The sequence below is a fragment of the Rhinolophus ferrumequinum genome, chromosome 5 (genome assembly GCF_004115265.2).
Source record: "Rhinolophus ferrumequinum isolate MPI-CBG mRhiFer1 chromosome 5, mRhiFer1_v1.p, whole genome shotgun sequence".
In the NCBI taxonomy this organism is placed as follows: Eukaryota; Metazoa; Chordata; class Mammalia; order Chiroptera; family Rhinolophidae; genus Rhinolophus; species Rhinolophus ferrumequinum.
The window spans coordinates 22,190,497-22,211,718 of record NC_046288.1 but is presented as its reverse complement, the minus strand read 5'-3'; the positions used below and the strand labels follow the sequence as shown (position 1 = coordinate 22,211,718).

Genomic DNA, 21,222 nt, shown 5'->3' with positions numbered 1-21,222 from the left:
CTGTGCTAAGAACATGAAAGAGCTAGATGACCTGCGATTCAGCCTCACCTATCCCAAGTGACCCAGAGAGCTGAGATGGGATTCTCCATAGGGAAGAATACCCTCTGTAGGAATTGATTATCTACTGGCAGTAAGACCAGAGGTCACAAAGCCAGGTCCTTTATTTTAAATCCCCCCAGGATCTCATCATAGCTGTGTAACTTCAGTCAAGTTCCATTACCCCTTGATACCTCAATATTTTTAACCATGAAAAGTTAATGATAAAGATTATAAGCACAAATATTATTAAACATGAGAATGTTGTGAGAATTAATTGTACTGATATATCTAAAGTTTACGGCTATAAAATCAGCAGTCATCATTATGATTTGCTCAAGAGAAAAAGATGGTGATTCAGGTCATATCCAGAAAAGTTAATTCTCTATGGTCAGGAGGGCAAATAAAGCTGGGCATCACAACAACAGTAGGCAAGGGGACGTTATCAGGGGGCTGTTTGGGAAGCAAGAGTACTGATATAATTGTGACTTCCATTTAAACTCAGTCATCTAAGATTATAGGTTATAGAATATTCCTTTAAGCCAGGTTAGTAGGTACTCTAACAATGTCTATCTTAGGAGATTTCAGCACTGATCAAAGGTTCACGCATTCCTCTATTTATGACCAAGGTGGGTTCCAGAAGGCTTTTCAAGTGAAGCCCTTCATTTACAAGTAAGAAGTGGAACCACAATAGCAATAGAGAAAACTTCTATGGAAGACAGACAAAACTGACTTGCATTTTCTCTGGTGCCAGGTTTAAAATATCTCTGCAAGGTAATGAGGAGAAAGTTTATAAATAGATTGTTTCTATATTGTTTAGCCTGATATGTTTCAACATTAGAATGTAGTTCACATAAAGTGGGAAGGATTACTTAAGTTTTAGCCCGAAATATTTTATATACTAGGTAAATTTTCCAAGTGCCCTATTAGGGGATTTAAACTTCTTCTCAGTTACATGGAGAGACTGTGTGTGTGTGTGTGTGTGTGTGTGTGAGTGTGAGTGTGTGTGTGTGTGTTCAATACAGATCCCAACCCAAGAACCGTAATCTATGGCTCTACCATGTTTGGGACCTGATGAAATACATAGTAGGTGTTAGTTTTAGAGACCAGAAATTTCAGAAAATAATCTTTTTTTATAATGCCTATTTCTGCTATTTTTAACCTACCTTCCTCACACAAGTGTAATTTTAGACTGACTTTTCAACATGAGTTGTTTGTGTGTGTGTATACATACATACATACATATATGAATGTTGTGAGAATTAATTTTACTGTATGTATGTATGTATGATGAAGGAAATTAACATGTTCAAGCACTTATTATTCATCAATCACTGTGCTAGATTCCTTACGTAGGCTATTCATTCAATCCTCACAGGAACCTTATGAGTGAGGCATTTTTATAACATCAAAAAACCTAACTAGAATCATCTTTAGATATACAGATAATTATAAAAATACTTGTTTAAAGCAACATCATTCTTTTGTTGTCCCATGTCACAGAATGTTATATGTACGCAAGTATATGAATGTTTAAGTGTGGCACCAAATATGAATTAAGGAAACACTTAGAAATTTTTGACAAAATTTACAAAATTTGAAACTAGATGGTTGTATAATTTTATTTTCATTCTTTAAAAAAGCGCTACACTTATACTGATTTGTCAGAAATAAATGTGTCAATTAAGGAAACTTTAGAGGAAAACTTCAAGAGACAGAACTTATTTTATCCAGTTCTTACAATGACAGCAAAATGCAATTCAAGTTGAAACTTAGGAACATAGGCCAAATTTGGAATTGCATCACTGATGAACTACAATAGTTTTCTGTAATCAATTAAAAACAAAAGTGAGCTAAAGAGGCTAAAAATTCATTTCAGCTGTTTGATACACTATAATATTCAGAGACCTCCTAAGCAGTGGCAAAGGCAGCTATGTCCCTTTTTCTTTGCCAAAATTACCATTAACATATGAGGTAGTGACTATATTATAACATTTTTATCTTAGAGTAAAACTAATGGTAATTAGTAGAAACTTTAAATTGTGAAAAAGGAACATACATATAGACTTTAATTTGCTAGTTTTTATAGAGATTTAGTGAACGTTACATACAAAGTTGTATAGAATTCGTCTTGCTTACTTACCAAATAACTGTATATTTTACAAAATTTGTAAAGGTACATGATTTCTTAACTATTATATTTGTGTTATAAATACTAAGATATCTAAATAAAGTTAGTCTTTTATGAGTATGTTAGCATATTTCAGTAAAATTACCTTTCTGTGTATGTTCAGTTTATTTTGATGTTTTTCTTTTTTCTTTTTTGCATTGAAAGGTATATGACAAAAACTATTTTCCTTTAATGAGAGATTTAGTTTGTATTCTGTGTATTAAAGATTAAATAGAGTAGTAAACACTCAGAAACAAATGATTACTTGGTTTGGGAAATCAGATATTTGGGGGTGTTCTCTTTTAAATGTGCATACTTATGACATTAAAATTATTTAAATTATAAAAATATGGAAACCAAAAAATACACAATAAATTACACAGTTAATAATTGAGCTGATTGCCCCTAAATGTAGTAAAAACAAAGAATAAAACATGTAAGAGTTAAAAACAAAACAAAACCTTTGGTAATATATACATTTCAAAATGTACCTTAAGAAATCAAACTCATATTTATTGCAGCTTAAGGTACATATTCTGGCCTTTAACTTATTTTATTTTAACTATTAATATATGGTAGGCAAAAATTGTAACATCTTACAGCAAAGATTTAAAGGAAAGGGTCTAGCATAAAAAACTGAGAGAACATTAAGCATTACACAAAAAAACGAATTGAAGGTCTTACCATGAACTATCGGTGCTAAGAGCATCATGAAGACGAGTAGCTGTGCTGGCCACATGGTTGTGTACTCGGGTGTGAGAGTGCCTCAAGAGCAAGTGTTTCAAATGTGAAACAAAATGTGTCTTTCTGGTTCCTCTTCTGTATTCCAAGACCAATGATTTAAAAAAAAAAAAAAAAAAAAAAAAAAGAAGTATTCTTCAAAAATACAAACAGCAATATCCCAAATATGAATCCTGCAAACAAGAAAAAAAAAATGGGTGATCAAATACAAATTTTCTTATCTTGACTCCTTGACAGTTTATCTCCTCACCACAATATCTGTTACATCTCCTCACTTCTTCTTTTTAATGAACACAGGCATAGTGCATAAAAATGAGTAAGTAACCTAGAGGACATTATTTATGCATGTACTTCCAGTGTTTATTTCCCAGACCTCAAAAGGGCTGAAATAAATTATTCAATCTCACTGGAAAATTAATATAAATATAATGTATTAATTTTTACAATAATTAATGAATAATTAATTTGTTAAATTTGTTAATATGTATAAATAGATTTGGGACTTACTGTGTTGCTATGTATGAACATTTTCCACAAATGTAATTTGTACTAATTTTAGAATACGGAAAAAATTTGTCCATTATTTTAAGTTTAAAACAAAATTATTTAAATGTATGAGTCTTACTTTTATTCTAGGCCCTGATATCCATTCAGAAATTACTCTACATATTAACTACATTTCTATTCTAAGCATCTTTGTAAGTAAATCTGTGAAAATTATAGATTTATGCTAATTAATTATGCTCAAACAGAATTAATTCATTCAACAATGGTTTATTGAGTGCCCACTGAAATACAAAGCCCTGGGCTAGGAACACAGGCTAGAATACTGAATAAAACACACAACCTATTCTCCAGGATCTTACAACTTAAGATGAGGAATCTTGCTTAAAAGTATTAAATATATACATGGAAGGCACTAAAAATTTTAAGCATTAAAAAGTTATTTTACTAAAACAAATTGATATAGCTGCCTTTGCTTAAAATCTGCACAGATTTATCTTAGGAAGTGAAAATACTAAAGGAATGTGACCCAAATTTTGAAGATTTTGTCTTTCACAGTCAGCAACTTTAGAATTCATCAATCAAATTCAAACTGGATCTTCCTTCCCCACCTTCTCTTCTCTCTCTCTCTCTCTCTCTCTCTCTCTCTCTGTCTTCGAGTCTGGTGATTGATAAATATATTTAAAGTACTTTCACATTTTGAATATAAATTTAATATTTTTTCTGGAAAGGTACTTTCTAAATAGAGTTAGTTTACTGAAGACTGTATTAATAAGCCCCATTGTACCAAAGTAAATTCCAAAATATTTCTGAACTACTTCCATGGTTATAAAGCAAAATTTCATAGATTTATCTTCATTTCTGACAATATTATTTGTAACCTTGTAACTAAGAGCACAGACTCTGCAGTAAGACTACCCAATCTCAATTAGTAAGTCGACCGTGTTTCCCAGAAAATAAGACCAGGTCTTATATTAACTTTGCTCCAAAAGATGCATTAGGGCTTATCTACAGGGGATGTCATCCTGAAAAATCACGCTAGGGCTTATTTTCCGGTTAGGTCTTATTTTCGGGGAAACAAGGTAAATATGACTTGGGTGTTATCTGTAGTCTTCCAAGGTTAGTACATGGATTTTTAAATTTGAATGATTTCCAATTACATTCACTAACAAATCAAGTATTTTTCACAATCCTTCTCCATAAATTACATTTTTAGTGATATAACATTTCCATATGGTACCTTACGAAAAGTGATATAAATTTCAAAAAGGATTAGTGTAGTTATTTGATTTTTCATTTGTCACTATCTTAGTGACAAATGAAAAAGCAAATACCTGTTATCATAACAGAGCAGCTAGGTAATCATGATTTACGTGTACCAATATCTCACTACATTTATAAATAAGATCCATAGTAACCAAAAGGGCCAAGTATTCAGAGAAATATTTCTTTAGAAAGACTAGAAAATAATTTCAAGTATTTAATTTATGCATAAATGCTTTGAGGAGGGGCTTCAGTACTCATTATTCAAATTTAAGATTGCAATATTTCCATGATTTATTAATATTGCACAATAGTAAGCACATATATAGCAATGCTTCATAGCCCAGCCCATATCCTAGGAAATAAAAGTGCATTTTTTCTCACAAAAATGTCTTTTCAAATCAATTCTACATGGAATACTTCTGATGGGAGTGGGAGCTCTAACATATATTAACTTTTAGGGAAAAGATGAAAACTTAGATGACTATAATACAACTTCCTCTCATCATGATCCTATACTATTTCAAAATATTCGGTGTGCTGATCACTGGGTAGAAGCAAAACGAGCTTTAAAGAAGTTTAGACTGAGTAAAATACACAATCTTTAAAAATGCTAGCCATAATCTACAATGTCTGAAACATAAATATATAATTTTGCTTTAAAGTGTTCCTGTTGTTTGCTAAAATAATTCTGTGTATTAATTTTTTACATGTGAGCGCATATGAGTATACTATGTGAGTACACTATGAAATTAGACAAGCACTATTAGTTTGGGTCCTACTACCGATCATACCATTTTATTTTTAATTAAAGTTTCTCTTAACATTGTGACTCTGAAAACCAAAGTTTATTGATTAAATACGCTTATTAAAGTTTCTTATTACCAAAAGGTTCAAATATCTTTCATTTCTTTTAATATTTATGGAGTCAAAGCACATTATATTAAAAAATATTGAAAAGTATTTCACTACTGAGTGTAGTAGCAATAAGGGCATGAATGTTCAAGCAATGTATATTTTCCTAAATAGTGCTAAATACCTTTGAAGATTTATAGAGGACACATTCTCAGTCATCTGGTTTAACGTTTTCAAGAAATACTGACTTCAATCAACCCACACATGTGGCATAGTATTCCAGAGGTCCTTATTTAACACAATAATGTGAAACAGGTCTGGTCACAGAGGGTACAGTATATATTTACAGCATAATTCTTGAATTAAAGAAGGAAGAGGAGGAAAGGGAGGAAAAAGAGGACAACAGATAATGCAGGAAATGCAAATAATAAAATATGAATCCAATACACAATAAACAATAGAGTTTAAAAGAAATAAGGAAAATAACACAGCTTAGAAGACCTGGAAGACGTGCAAGAAGAGAATGGTAATTGTGCCCGAATTCGAAGAATGTATATGATCTCACTAAACTGTAGTGGAGGAGGAACATTCTGGGTTAAAGGTTATTATGAAGAAAGGTGAAGAGCTAGTATAAAAACAGAGTCTGTTACAGAACTCGAATAGTTTTGTCAGGTCTATTGAGTAAATAAGGAGCAGTAGAAAATACTACAGACAATCCTATGGGGCAGAATAGGAAGAGCTTTCAAGGCTATACAAAAGAATCTAAATTCAATTTGATTAGTTTCAAAACTAGCATTTTGTAATATTTAATAATTTCTTAATAGTTAAAGGCACAAATTACATAAAATAATAACTGCAAATACTGTATTTTAAGACTGTGGGTAAATATTTACAGTGAGTATATTCCAAAAAATTTTATAATCCTCTATATTGCTCCTAAACACTTGAACAATTTATTCTGAATTTGTCTAAATGGTTTTTGGTTTGAAATAAAGAAACAGAGTTAATAGAGGCATTAACTGAAATACAAGTATTAAGTGAATTATTAAATTAATAAACTAACTGGTATTTAGATAGTACCTAACATGATACCACACAAAAATAATGCAGCATTTGCATTGTCATATTATGATAATTTGTCAGGGTTCCAACTTGCATACCACTGTTTAGCAGCCATTATAGTATTTGAGATCAAATATTGATTCCAGAGAATTACAACACTTACAGATACAATGGTATTGTTATCCATTTGGCAGTATATTCCTACTAAATAACAGACTATAATTTGACTACTTATTGGTACAGATGTATATTTCATAACACATTCACGTCAAATAAAACCTGGAAGCAATTTTATATACCCTAAGTATGTATTTGCCTGACCTAGACCTGGATGCGGCCATGTTTTATTTAGTCCTTTAATTCTGCACATATTCTTAAAAATCCTAAGCTCCTGTCATTAAGTATTAAACATTGCATATGTCAGAGCCACCAGCACCATGAATACCAAGCATGACATGAGCTTTGGAGTGAGAAAAGGCATTTAAGTCCTCTCTCTTCAAGCTGTGATCTGTATGACCACAGGGAGATTACTTAAATTTTCTATAGCCTAATGTTTACATCAGAAATTAATAATTATTCCACCAAGTGCTTATAAGGCTTAAATAAAGGATGTATATATATATGTATGTACAACCCATAAAAATGCCTGGCAAGAACAGGCATTCAATAAGTGAGAATAATCCTTGTTTTCATTTAATGAACAGTTTTATATTCAACAGTAGGATTATAAATGATAAATGAGGTTGCATTTGGTGGCGCATGGGACAAAAAAACATTTAATAAGAGTTTGTGAGTGGTTGGGTGAAAAGGGGGATAGAAACAGAAGGTACATCAAAAACACCATGCTTTTCAAAGATTAAATTGCTCATAGTATATAGGAGAAAAAGGAGAGGAAAAGAAACATACCTTCGGTTACCAGTATCGATAACAATATTTGCCAGTAACTATGGTGGGAGTTCACAGTCACGTACAAGTCCAGACTGTGATTTAAAATATAGATTATTTGAAGGAAGTCAAGACACCAATATTTCAGGTTTAGAAATATTGCAGTTATGTATTTTGTCAGGGTGAAAGGAAAAATAAATCAGGACAGAAAATACAATGAAACAACAGAGGATAGGTACAAAAGATACCGAAAAAAGTTAAATCAATTTGGAAATAAGGAGAAATAAGGAAATAATCTACATTTCTACTAGAACTTTCACTCAAGTCTCCATTCTTCCCGCATTCCTTCCCTATCACCTCCATAAGTTTCAGAGAGATGAGAGCAGACAGACAATTTTTTATTCAATTATTTTTTAAAATGCTACAACACTTTTCAAGCAATGAAATGTTAAATCTCTAACACATTACCAGAAATACTAACAAACAATATTTTATTGCTTAAGTAACACACATATTTCCTTATAATTATATTTCAAACATAATTTGATGCTATGTTAGAAAACAAGTAAGCTAGGAAGGTAATTTTAATAAGAAAGTACTTTAGAGTAAAAGTTCCATCTAATTGTCTTTCAGATAATGCTATGATCTAATAAGTGTCTATTAATGTTCAGGAACAAATTTGGATTTAATGAACACTGCCATTTTGGCTTTAGGGCAGCACATCATTTAACCATGAAATAGATTGATATTTTACACAGGATCATTTTATTGCAAAGTGTCCTTGAGTTAACCTCTTCCTGGGGATCCCACAAAGTATTTGATTGGAGTTTGTTTCCAACAGAATTTGAAGAAGATAACACCTGCTACTACTGACATGTTCAATAGGAAATAAAATCAACGAGTCTGAAATTAAGCTATGTATAAATAATTACGATAATGCAACTAGTTGGAAAACAATTCAATTGCTTGATTTGAGATAATTAAAACTAAACAACAGATCCCATACTCTCCATGTATATGATTTGAAAATATACCTGATTTAAAAACAGATCCTTTACTTTGCTCTTCAAAACTGAAAATACTCATAAAATCTCAAATTTTTATCATCAATATTAACTGTGAAAAATAAGTCTGAATGCATACAGCTATTATTTAAGAGGATATTCAAAAAGTCAACAATTGCTTTACAATATGTCATTTATGACTGTAATCAAGGATTGATTTCTATGTTTTCAAGAGAAATAGAAATTAGGAAGGAAAGGCAAGATACAGTTTAAAAAAAATTACAATATAACAGGTATCTACTACAAAGTAAATTAATTCCATTTCTAACAGGAACATGTAACTCTATTCCAAAATCTACAGGGTACCAGGCAAAATAGCAGTCCTCACAACAACAGCTATCATTTATTGAGCCCTTAACTATATCAAGCATTGTTGTAAGAGCTTCTCACATATTAGCACATTTAATTGATTTTACATATAAACATTATTGTTAAACCTAAAACAACTCCAAAGAAAGGGCTATTATTATTCATTATTGACCAATAAGCAAAAAAAAATTAAAGAGCTTACTGAGGTCTCATAGCTACAAATAAAGGAACCTAGACTTGCACTTGCACAGCCTAGACCTGTGGTCTGTGCTTCATTCATTAGATTCTCCTGCCTCTCATCAATTCTACTGATTATGGATTCCGCAGCATACCTATAAACTGAAAGTTTGTGTCCCCCCCAAAACTCGTATTTTGTATATAGTCCCCAATGTGATGGTGTTCACAGGTGGTGCCTTTGGAAGGTGATTAGGTCATGAGAGCAGAGCCCTTATGAATGAGATTAGTGCCCTTACAAAAGAAACCCCAAAATGCTTTCTAGCCCTTTCCACCTGTGAGGTTAAAGCAGGAAGACAGTTGTCTATAACACAGGAAGTGAGCTCTCACCAGAACCCAACCATGCTGGCACCCTGATCTTGGACTCCCCTCTCCAGAACTGTGAGAAATAAATGTCTGTTATTTATTAGACACCCAGTCTATGACACTTTTAATATAGTAGCCTTTATGAGGATAGCACTTTATGTAAATGGAAGGAACTTTTAGCTAGGTGTGATTAGTGGGTTGAATGGATTGAGATGAAGATACAGGATACAGCTCTACACTGAAATATTCAAACTTCAGATTGAGAGAATCATGCCATAAGCAGAAGGCCTTCATTATCTCCCATCTGAATAGTTCCTACCTGGCATCAAGTACTCGGATACCTTTGGCACATCTGAATAGATACTAATGATTTATTTTATCCTTCTTGTTTTGGGTGAGTGAGAGGCAAGACCACAGACTTTGTTAGGTGACTTTCCCAGGAATAATGATCTTGGAGGTTCTTAGGAGCCAAGCAAGTGCTTCTTAAAATTATATAAAAAGTTGAAAACAATCAGGGGGCAAAAAAAAGCTGTCTCCCAAATGAAATTATTAAAACACTTCAAAATCTAATTTCAATCAGCATGACTATTTAATTCTGTTATTAAAGTAATTTTTCCAAAAAGGGAACTGAGATTACATCGCATATTCCTGAGAAGCAAATATATCTTCAAAGTAGAATTATTTGTGACTTTATCATATTTATTTTAACTTCAAAAATCAAATGACAAATGATTAACCAAGCTAGCTTCAAAACTTTCCAATGTTTAGTGGATATTTATTGTCTACAAAGGCTTTATGATTGGGATAGACCAGCACTGTCTTTTTTTTTTTTCCTTTTTGGCAATTTTATAACTGAAATTAACTGAGTACTTCATGATTGACAACCATGACAATGTATTATTATATCTGGTGTTAGTTTGTGTTATAAGTGAAGTTTCAAGGTTTGATTTAAAACCAACATAACAACATGTACTCCTGTAAAATTCTAAAATTTATAATTACCGTGGCAAATAGTACTACAGTTGAATTGGTAAAAAGGTTGTTTCCATAACTGGGAACAATAAACTTTAAATGTCAAGTTAAGACGACCAGAACTGTACCAAGCAACAGTATGGATTTAGGACACTGAGCTCAGCATCATCTTGTTTCTTCACATTATTTCTCTGAAAACAGTGACCATTACTAAATAATGGACTTAAAAATAAAGTTTAGAGTGAAGAACTCAAAACAATGAGATAGCAATGTCAAATTAATTCTATTCCAATTCCTCCAGACAGGCAAGGAAAAAAAATACTCATTTATTTACACTTTCTATGAAGACTTTCCCAACCAAGTGGAATGCAGGGGACGCTAAATCTCATTATGAGCTTGATGACTATATCAGAGTTTCAATGTGGTTAAGTTATCATAACTGGTCAGTCCCATTTCTCTCTTTCATATAAACAATTTGACTTTAAACCCTTGATATTCACATTTCTTAAACATTTCTCTTTTTACAAAAGCGGTTTAAGCAAGTATTAATAAGAAAGAGATTACAAAATAGTGGAAATTAAAAAAAAATGTATAGCAGACAAGATCTAAAATAATCCCTTTATATATTAAAAAAGGACTTCTTTATATATTAAAAAAGGATATATATATGTTTAAAATATTTTGTTCTTTTGATGATGAAAGAAATGTATTGTCTTTTGTAATCCACAAAGTATTTCAAGATAGCTTTCCCTTGTTTCATTCCTTGTAGTTAGTGTATCAGTAGCAACCGTGCAGGAGAGAAAATACACGTTTTGAAATTATCTCTTCTCAGTAGGGTGCACCTGCATAGGTCTCAAATTAAACATCTTCCTTAATGGCCCATTATAAAGTATCAGTGCCTAAAATACCCAAAGGGAGTCAGGGACCATTACTGCCAAGGGAGAGTTTCTAAGGTTGTAGCATATGACGCAATCATTCTGCTGTATCTTTAGCTTAACTGGAAGTTTATTTAAAAATACATATTTATGATTTTAAAATCAATAGTTACCACAGTAAGGTTTAGCATAACTACAAGACACAGATTAAAAATATGAGTGCATCAACACATTTTTATACTAACACTTTGATAATTATCATTTATAGGTTGCTAACAAACTATGAAATGGGTCATTTTTTAAAAGTTAACTTTAAAGATAGTTACTTGGACCCCAAAGTATATTCTTCGTAAAGAAAAACAAACAAACAAAAAAAACCTGAAGCAAATTTAATTGTTAGAGTAAAATGTATACAATTTTGTAGAAATAATAATTATTATAACAGCTATTCTTCAGGGGTTCTTAATAGGTGCTAACACATAGTGACAGCATTTTAACTTTACATGCATTATTTGTATTTACTCTAACTATAATAATACAAAAGAAGTACAAGATGGACATAGTGGCATTCCAGCTTTCTGGATAAAGAAGCTATTTTCCCATCAAAAAATGTCTCCTCGACTTCTAGGGTTTTAATAGATAGAAAACAAGGCAAACAGGAGTAAAAGGAAAACCAGAATGAAACTATCTTTTTGTTCCATCCATCTTATTTCTGTTAGTCCTATCACTGTAGAAACTGACCTGAAGCAACATTAAATAAATAAATAAAGCACCCATTATGTCTGGGAATAAATAAACAAAATGCTGTGAAGAAAGAAAGAAAAAACATAAGAAAAAAAGAAAAGACAGAAATGTCAAAGTGAAAGTACCTCAGTGGAAAAGAAATTGGTTTGGATAATATACCGGATGTGCCAAAAAAATATATACACATAACTTGTATTCATCTTTTGTTATTGATATGTATTGAGTATTACAATTTTAGTACAGTTTTTTCCTTTCTTAAAATATGTATAAATTTTTTGGCACCCTCTGTATTTAAATATGGGATAATAAAGGATGTATTCAGAGAAAAAAACATATCAGACAAGTACAGTTTTGATTCCAGTAATTAAATAATTTTATAACATAACTTGCAATACTTACTAATATACTAATTTATTCATTCATATATGTATATTTTATATAACTATAAATATTATCACATAGAAAGCATATAATCTGTATTATACGATTCATTCATATTTTATCCAAAAAATATCACAACTCAAAATTTCTGTATTTTAATTTGAACCTAGTACAAGAGAGTATGAATACATAATTCAAAGCAAAAATTAGTCAACTGATTTTTCTCAGTGTATCTTCTATATATTTGTATATTTTATAATGGTAAAAATAAACAGCATCTCAGTGAACAATGTCAAGCACTTTTCATTTAAAAAGTTACAATGAATAACTCCTGAAGATGTCTACACAAATAATAATAAACATCTTCTGAGGTAGAGAAATAATTAAGCGAGTCAAACATACTGACTTAACTAAGACAACTGGTTAAAAACAAAGGAAGCCTTGGTAAATGGATAGAATAATACTTGAAAAAGAACAGCCTCATTGAAAACGTGAAGGAGTATGAAGAGCTACCCACAATAAGAAGCATACATATTTAACCTAAAGGTCTTTTTTTTATTTTTATTAAAGTTTATTGGGGTGACAATTGTTAGTAAAGTTACACAGGTTTCAACTGTACAATTCTGTAATATATCATCTATATATCACATTGTGTGTTTACCACCCAGAGTCAGTTCTCTTTCCATCACAATATATTTGATCTCTTTTAACCTCATCTACTGCCTACCTCTCCTGCCTTACCCTCTGGTAACCACTAAATTATTGTCTGAGTCTATGAGATTTTATTTCTTCATTTGTTTGTCTTGTTCCTTTGTTATTTTCAGTTTTATATACCACATATTAGTGAAATCATATGGTTCTCAACTTTTTCTGTCAGACTTACTTCGCTTAGCATAATCTCAAGATCCATCCATGTTGTTGCAAATGGCACTATTTCATCTTTTCTTATGGCAGAATAGTATCCCATTGTGTATATATACCACATCTTCTTTATCCAATCATCTATCGAGGTCTTTACATTGAATTCTCTAGATGTCTGATGTTTATAAAGTATTAAAAAACCAGAAACTTCAATTAAATCATCTCACTGATTTGAGCAATATAGCATTCTACAGGGTGACTTTTTTTGTTTCCCATTAGTTAATAAAATATATTATATAATTATCTCCAAGTTATATTTAAATGAATTGAGCCCAACAGGAACCCATTCTCAATAGAGATTATGAAACTGAAATGCATAAGGAAACTTGAAAAAACAAGCATAAATGTGGCTGTCCAAAATTATTCAGACTGAGATTATTATTTAATATAAAGGCATATAAGAAACTTATTTTCATACATTAATATGCTCTTAATAATTAAGAAATCTAAAATAGCTTAATGGCTCCTATTTCTTTAACTATAACATTGTTTTGATTCCCACAAAAAGCATTTTCCCCTCCTTAGGTAAAAAATGTCTTTGAGTTATGTAGTTTAAAAATTATATTTATGTTTCGGTACATAAATCATTTCTTTGTTTAGTCCATTCTCAGCAGAATTGTGATTCACGAGGACAATTCCAGAGCATATACGTTCTAAAATAACCAAAATTGGCAAACTAAACAAAAAGATATATACTGTCATTGCTTAACACTTGGCTGTAGCAAGAAATAAAGTAAGGAAACACAGATTGTGATGGAAAATCCATCAGACACAGCCAAAGTGACAAGATTATTATTCATATATATCTGGATCTTTTTTTTAACATTTTATTTAAATAGTTTCATTATTTGTTTCACAGTGATGGCACATAAAAAGCCAAAGTAGGTAATTCCCTACAATGGAAATTGTTCAAAGGCTTTAGGTTAAGAACATTTTTTTTTAAATTCAATAACGATATTTGAACTAATTTTTTGAGCGTTAAATTTTTTTGAGAATTACAAAATTAAAAATCTTTATTTTACCTGTTTTAGGATCAATATTTATTTATGTTTTCTGGCTTTGCTTTGGTAGCAAGTGTTCAATTCTTGAACAAGATATAGTTGAAAGCAAACTAAAGATTATATTCCCCTTGCATTTTAGACATTGATTTATTTTTAAGTGGTGTTCCCTAAAGTATCTCAAGACAAATGCATTCAGGAAGAAAATCCAGTCTTGCTTTTATGAAGAATTAACATACCAATGATTTTTTTTTTAAAGCTATGCATGAAACAGTTTAAACACAGAGTTTATATCCTTTATATTTTCTAAAAATGTTAAAATAAGGGGAAGATAATTACTTTTCTTTGTGAAAGAGCAAGATTATTTAGTCAACTAAAATAGTGCCCTATGGATAACAGTTCTTACTTTCTTGTTCCTCTATAATATAACTTATTTTTTTTTACTTTTAATGAAATGTATATTCTAATAAGTAGCTTAAAATAAAACACAGATAAACATACTTTATCTCAAAACTTCCCCACTGTCTTGATAAAGGAACCTAATTAATAAATAAATCCCAAACATCCCTAATGTAAATGTCTCTGTGAATGATTTTTATTTTATGGTTTTTTATCATCTTGTCATTGGTGTTATTATCTGCTAACAACCTGCATAACTTTTGTACACATTAAGGACATGTGCATTTGTGGTGCGCCTTTTGGGCTTTTAAAGGGGATAATTCCAAGGTCCATCTTCCTCCAGCTCTTTCATTACACCTGACTAGACTGAGAAACCCTGGGCCTGCAAACTAGCATTATTAATCAGTACATGCTATTTACAGAGCATCCTATACCTTTATTTCTATTCTTTGCCTTTTCTTGTTATTATTTTATATGTTCATTGTACAAATAAAGCTTTGCAATTGATAGGTCATCTTGGTTAGAATGAAGAAATGCATGAAATTATTTGATTAAATCCCATTATTGAGCTTACTATACATTAACTGGATCATTGACAATTATATAACATCAGACTCTAACTGTCTGAAATAAAACACTGTTCATTCACACAACCATAATATTATTAGAAGTGTGTTGGGTATATTTTAAATTTATAATCAAATATAAAATATCAAATTGACCATTATAAACTGTTCAGCAAATAAGTCAATGTCTTTTAGAATAATTCACTTGATTTAAAATTAACAGTTTGTACATATCAAAGCCGAGCAAAAGGAGAACAAAGCCAAAGTTAGAAGGAGAAAAAAAAAAACACTAGTCAGTGCAGAGTAAACGCAATAGAGACTAAAAATGACAATAGAAAATATCACGGAAACCAATAGCTGGTTTTCTGAAAAGACAAAATTGACAAATTTTAGGTTAGATGCACAAAAAAAAAAAAGAAAAAAAGAGAGAGGGCTCAAAAAAAGAAAAAAAAAATGAAAAAGAAAATCAAAGACGAAATAGGAGACATAGTAACTCCCGCTACAGAAATACAAAGAATCATAAGAAACTACTAAGAACAATTATTGACGAACAAATTGTATAAGCTAGAAAAAATTGGACAAATTCTTGAAAATATACAACCTTCTAATATTGTACTGTGAAGAAATAGAAAATCTGAACAGACAAACTACTAGTAAGGACATTGAATCAGTATTTTAAAAATTCCCTGTGAACAAAAGTCCAGGACCAGATTGCTTCACTGGTAAATTCTACCAACCATTCAAAGAATTAATACCAATCCTTTTCAAATTCTTTCAAGAAAAACAGAATAAAAGAAAATACTTCTAAACTCATTTTATTAGGCCACCATAACCCTCATACCAAAACCAGACAAGGACACGATGAATACAGATGCAAAAATCCTTAACAAAATATTAGCCAACAAACTTAAGCAATATATTTACAAGATCACATACCACAATCAAATGGTTATTTCAGGGATGCAAAGATGGTTCAACACCCACAAATCAATCAACATGATACACCACATTGACAAAATTAAGGATAAAAATCATAAAATCATCTCAATCAATGCAGATGGAGCATTTGGCAAAATTCAACAATCCATTTATGATTAAAAACTCCCAACTAAGTTGGTATATAGGTAATATACCTCAAAAATAATAAAGACCATATGTGACAAGCCCATGGCTAATATTACACTCAATAGTAAAAAGGTGAAACTTTTTCCTCAATGATAAAGAACAAGACAAGGATGTCTACTCTCACCACTTATACTCAACATGGTATTAAAAGTCCTACTCAGAACAACCAGGCTAGAAAAAAGAAATCAAAAGGCATATAATATGAGAATAAAAGAAGTAAAACTATCAATTTGTTATTTATTTATTTGTCTGTTTACTTATTTATTTATTTTAATTATTTTCAGGTGTACAAAACAATGTAATAGACATTTATCATATATATATCCCTCATCCAGTGATAACCCCTCTCCCCCATCTACTACCCCTCTAACATCGCATACAGCCATTACATTTCCACTGTCTCTATTCCTAATGCTGTACTCCACCTCCACTTCTTGTAAATATGTGTGTGTGTGTGTGTATACACATAAATATAGGTATATGTGTGTGTGTGTATATATATATACATATATATATATATATATATAGTAGTTGACATTCATTATTGTTCAGCTTCAAGTGCACAGTGCAGTAATCAGGCATCTATATCATCCCTGAGGTGGTCTCCCTAATGGGACAAGTGTCCATCGAATATTCTACAAGAATAAAACTATCAATTTTCACAGATGACATACAGTATATAGAAAATCTAAAGCCACCAAACAACTGTCAGAACTAATAAATGAATTCACCAAAGTTGCAGAATACACAATCAATATACAGAAATTTGTTGTGTTTCTGTACATTAATGACAAGCTATCAGAAACAGAAATTAAGAAAAGAATCACATTTACAATTGCATCAAAAAGAATAATATGTAGGAATAAACTTAATCAAGGAGATAAAAGACCTGTTATGACAGATACTGAAAAAGACACAAAAAATAGAAAGATATTCCATGCTCATGGATTGGAAGAATATTGTTCTCAAGTCCGTATTACCCAAAGCAATCTATGGATTCAATGCAATCGCTATCAAAATTCCAATGGTATTTTTCACAGAACTAGAAGAAATAATTCTAAAATAAGTTTTATACTTTGAACAGCCAAAGCAATCTTGAGAAAGAATAACAAAGCAGAAGGCATCATACTCCCTGATTTCAAAACACATTAGAAAGCTATAGTAATCAAAACAGTATGGTATGAGCATCAAAACAGACACATAGATCAATAGAACAGAATAGAGAACCCAGAAATAAACCTGCACATGTATGATCAATTAAATTACAATATAGCCAAGGATATAAAATAGAGAGAGGAGAGTCTCTTCAATAAGTTGTGTTGGGAAAACTGGACAGCAAATGCAAAAGAATAAAAGTACCACTATCGTAAACCACAACAAAAATTAACTCAAATGAATTAAAAACTTTAATGTAAGACCTGAAACCATAAAACTCCAGAAGTAAACATTGGTGGTAGCTCCCTGACATAGGGCTTGGCAATGATTTTTTGGATTTGATACCAAAAGGAAAGACAAGAATAAGAATAGCAAAATCAACAAGTGGGACTACATCAAACAAAAAAGCTTCTGCATAGCAAAGGAAATCATTAACAAAATGAAAAAGCAACCTATTTAATGAGAGAAAATATTTGGAAATATTTACCTGACAATATTTGATTAATATTCAAAATACATAAAGAACTCATACAACTCAATAGCAAAAAACAATTCAATTTGAAAAAATGGGCAGAGGATCTGAATAGACATTTTCTCAAAGAAGATATACAGATTGTCAACAGATACATAAGAAGATGGTCAACCTCACAAACATCAGGGAAATGCAAATGAAAACCATAATGAGATATCACCTCACACCTGTTAAAATAACTATTATGTTAAAAAAATATTGAAAGAAAGAAAGAAAATGTACACAAGGATATAAAGAAAAAGGAACCCTTTTGTACTGTTGGTGGGAATGGAAATTGGTGCAGCCACATGAAAGACAGCATGACAAAAAATTAAAAACATTAATTACCGCACGATCTAGCAATTTTATTTTTGGATATTTATCCACAGAAAATGGAAACATTCACTTGAAAGCAGTATGTATGTACCCCCATGTTTACTGGAGCATTAACTGCAATAGCCAAGACATGGAAACAACCTAACTGTCCACTGATTGAAGAATGTATAAAGAAAATGTGACACACACACACACACACACACACACACACACACACACACACACAATTATTATTCAGCCATAAAAAAAAAGAAAAAGAAAAAAAAAGAAATCTGAGCATTTGCAACATGGATGAATCTTGAGGGCATTATGCTAATTAAAATATATCAGAGAAAGACAAATACTGTATGATTTCACTTATATGTCGAAGCTAAAACATATCAACCAAGCTCATTGATATAGAGAACAGATTAATAGATCCAGAGGTGGCAGGTGGGTGGGTCGGCAAAAAGGATGAAGGAAGTCAAAAGGTACTAATATCCAGTTATAAAATAAATAAGTCATGGGAATGTAATACACAGCATGGCATCTACAGTTAATACTGTACTTATATTTGAAAATTGCTAAGAGAGTAAATCTTAAAAGTTCTCATCACAAAAAAACTATGTACATATGTAACTATGTACAGTGACAGCTGTTAACTAGACTTATTGTGGTGATCATTTTGGAATATATACAAATATCAAATGATGTTGTACATCTGAAACTAATATAATATACCTCAATTAAAAAAAAATCCTGTATCCTTGCAATTAACAACAATGATAAAAATTATAAAAGAATGATATTAGAAACAGTATTACTATGGATTACAAATTTTAAAATATTACATAAACACCATATGGTCATTTCACCTTCGACTTACATGTTTACAGCAAATTTATATTTTTACCACTTGAATTTCCTTAATTAATTCTGGTATACTATGCTGTTTTACCCAATGGTGAGCTCAATAAATAGCATTAGATTCAAATCTTCTCCAATTTCCTAAACTTTTTATATTTCCTTCTAATAAAAAGTATTTTTATAAAGGTTTTCAAAGAATAGCTCCATTTAAGAATCATTCCGATCAGTGAGAAGAGGGGAACAGTGTATAATTTTACAGAGTTAAGGAATGCCTTATGGTCCAAACGTATTTTCATCAAGAAACACCACAGGAACGTAGGTAATACAGCCACATGGTTTTTGAGTAGGTGCCCTTCCACCTTGGGGGGCGGGTGTGTGTGTGTGTGTGTGTGTGTGTGTGTGTGTGTCACATGTAAAGTTTACGTATGTCCTACTATCTTCTCATAGGTCCTATTTTATATATGTAAATATTCTAGCATGGGCAGTTGATTTATACTCAGGATTAGTTGCTTATTAATGAGAACTTTCTTCTAATAGACAGAAAAGCTTTGATGTGGTTAAGAGCATGGTGTCAAAAAAAAAGTGAGAGTCAAGATATTAGAGAGGCATCGCCTGGACAATATTGTCTAGAGTTGATCTGTTAATTAACTAATATCTGCATTAAAAATAAAGAGAAAGAAAAAAGCAAAGACTGTCAGTTCTGTTCAGCTGTCAGTTCAGCTAAAGTTCAGCTTCAGACATCTACAAATCAAATAATATGTTGAGTATTTCCTATATGACCATGCTACAGAAATGTTTTAGAGTGTATCTGTGTATTTTTTCTTCACCACAGAAACATTACCTGAAATAAAGGTTCTTTTTCATTTCACATGAACATAAACAAAACAAACCCACACATATGCACATTTAATATTTTTTAGATAGAAAGAGATGTTAGTATAAATCAATAGTTAAAGGCGAATTTGCCAATTAATGCCAATAAACAAAAACTATAAAACATCTGCATTTTCCAGATCCAAGAAATAAATGTAACAACGATCCTCTTTATCTTAAACAGAAAGAGTCAAATAGCCCCGTACTGAATTCCCCAATTTTTTTAGAGATTCATATACGAAAACAGCAGAGGCCAAGATGAAACGTAATTGGCAGTCTGGAGAACATCAGTGTTCTCAACGATTAAAACAGTTAATGTAATGGAAAAGTTTCTTTGAATTCTAAGTAGCATTAAAAAATACATTTCAGACATCATTAAACCAAAAGCATCCATTAGCTACTCTCAGATCTGACCCCACTGTTTCTTTTTCATTCTTTATTTCTCTTTTTCTTTGTTGACTCACAGTGTTCCAGCCAAGAAAGCAAATGTTTGCTAATACTATTACCAGAATCACCCCAATATCAATGCAGATGTTTTATACAAATACATATTTCAGTGTCAGCTTGTGTATCTTAAAATAAACACAAGATACAAAATTATCTAGAAAGAAATGTAGCATTAATCCTCTTAGCATAGAGTCCATCCTAGATACCCATAAAAATTACTGTGACATTTATCAACTTTTTATTGGCTTTGGGATATTTTGTTCCAAATGAAGTGACAATTACTTTATGTTCTATTTTCAGGCAAATTTACAAGGAAATAAAAATGAAACATGAGATTCTTAAGACATTTAATGGAAAAAATAACTGAAATAGTTTAATACACACAAAAAAAGGACAGAGTCTATATTTGAGTAATTATGGTGTGTCAGAACTAAGGAAAACTCTTAAAGTAATCTACTTCAAGCCATTTTTTTTTTTAAAGAAATGTAATGCACTAAACATTAAAAACTGACTAGTATTTTCACAAATTCTCTAGTACAAATATATTTTTGTGCCAAAATAATTCAAGCTTTTTAAAATAATAAACATAAAAGATCATGTTATTATGGCAGAATATACTGACTCCTACCCCAAAATACACTCCA

At 31.1% G+C, this 21,222-nt stretch overlaps 1 protein-coding gene across 14 annotated transcripts in view; it reads right to left on the bottom strand.

Moving 5' to 3' along the window:
- The window catches only part of ADGRL3 (adhesion G protein-coupled receptor L3), a 747,432-nt gene that overhangs the window by 478,309 nt on the left and 247,901 nt on the right, over positions 1–21,222 (bottom strand). For all 14 annotated transcript variants that reach the window (XM_033106169.1, XM_033106171.1, XM_033106175.1 and 11 more), the window contains exon 3: positions 2,891–3,120. In XM_033106169.1, the coding sequence (XP_032962060.1) occupies positions 2,891–2,945 (55 nt within the window). In that variant the 5' untranslated portion in view covers positions 2,946–3,120. The remainder of the gene's footprint in view (positions 1–2,890; positions 3,121–21,222) is intronic.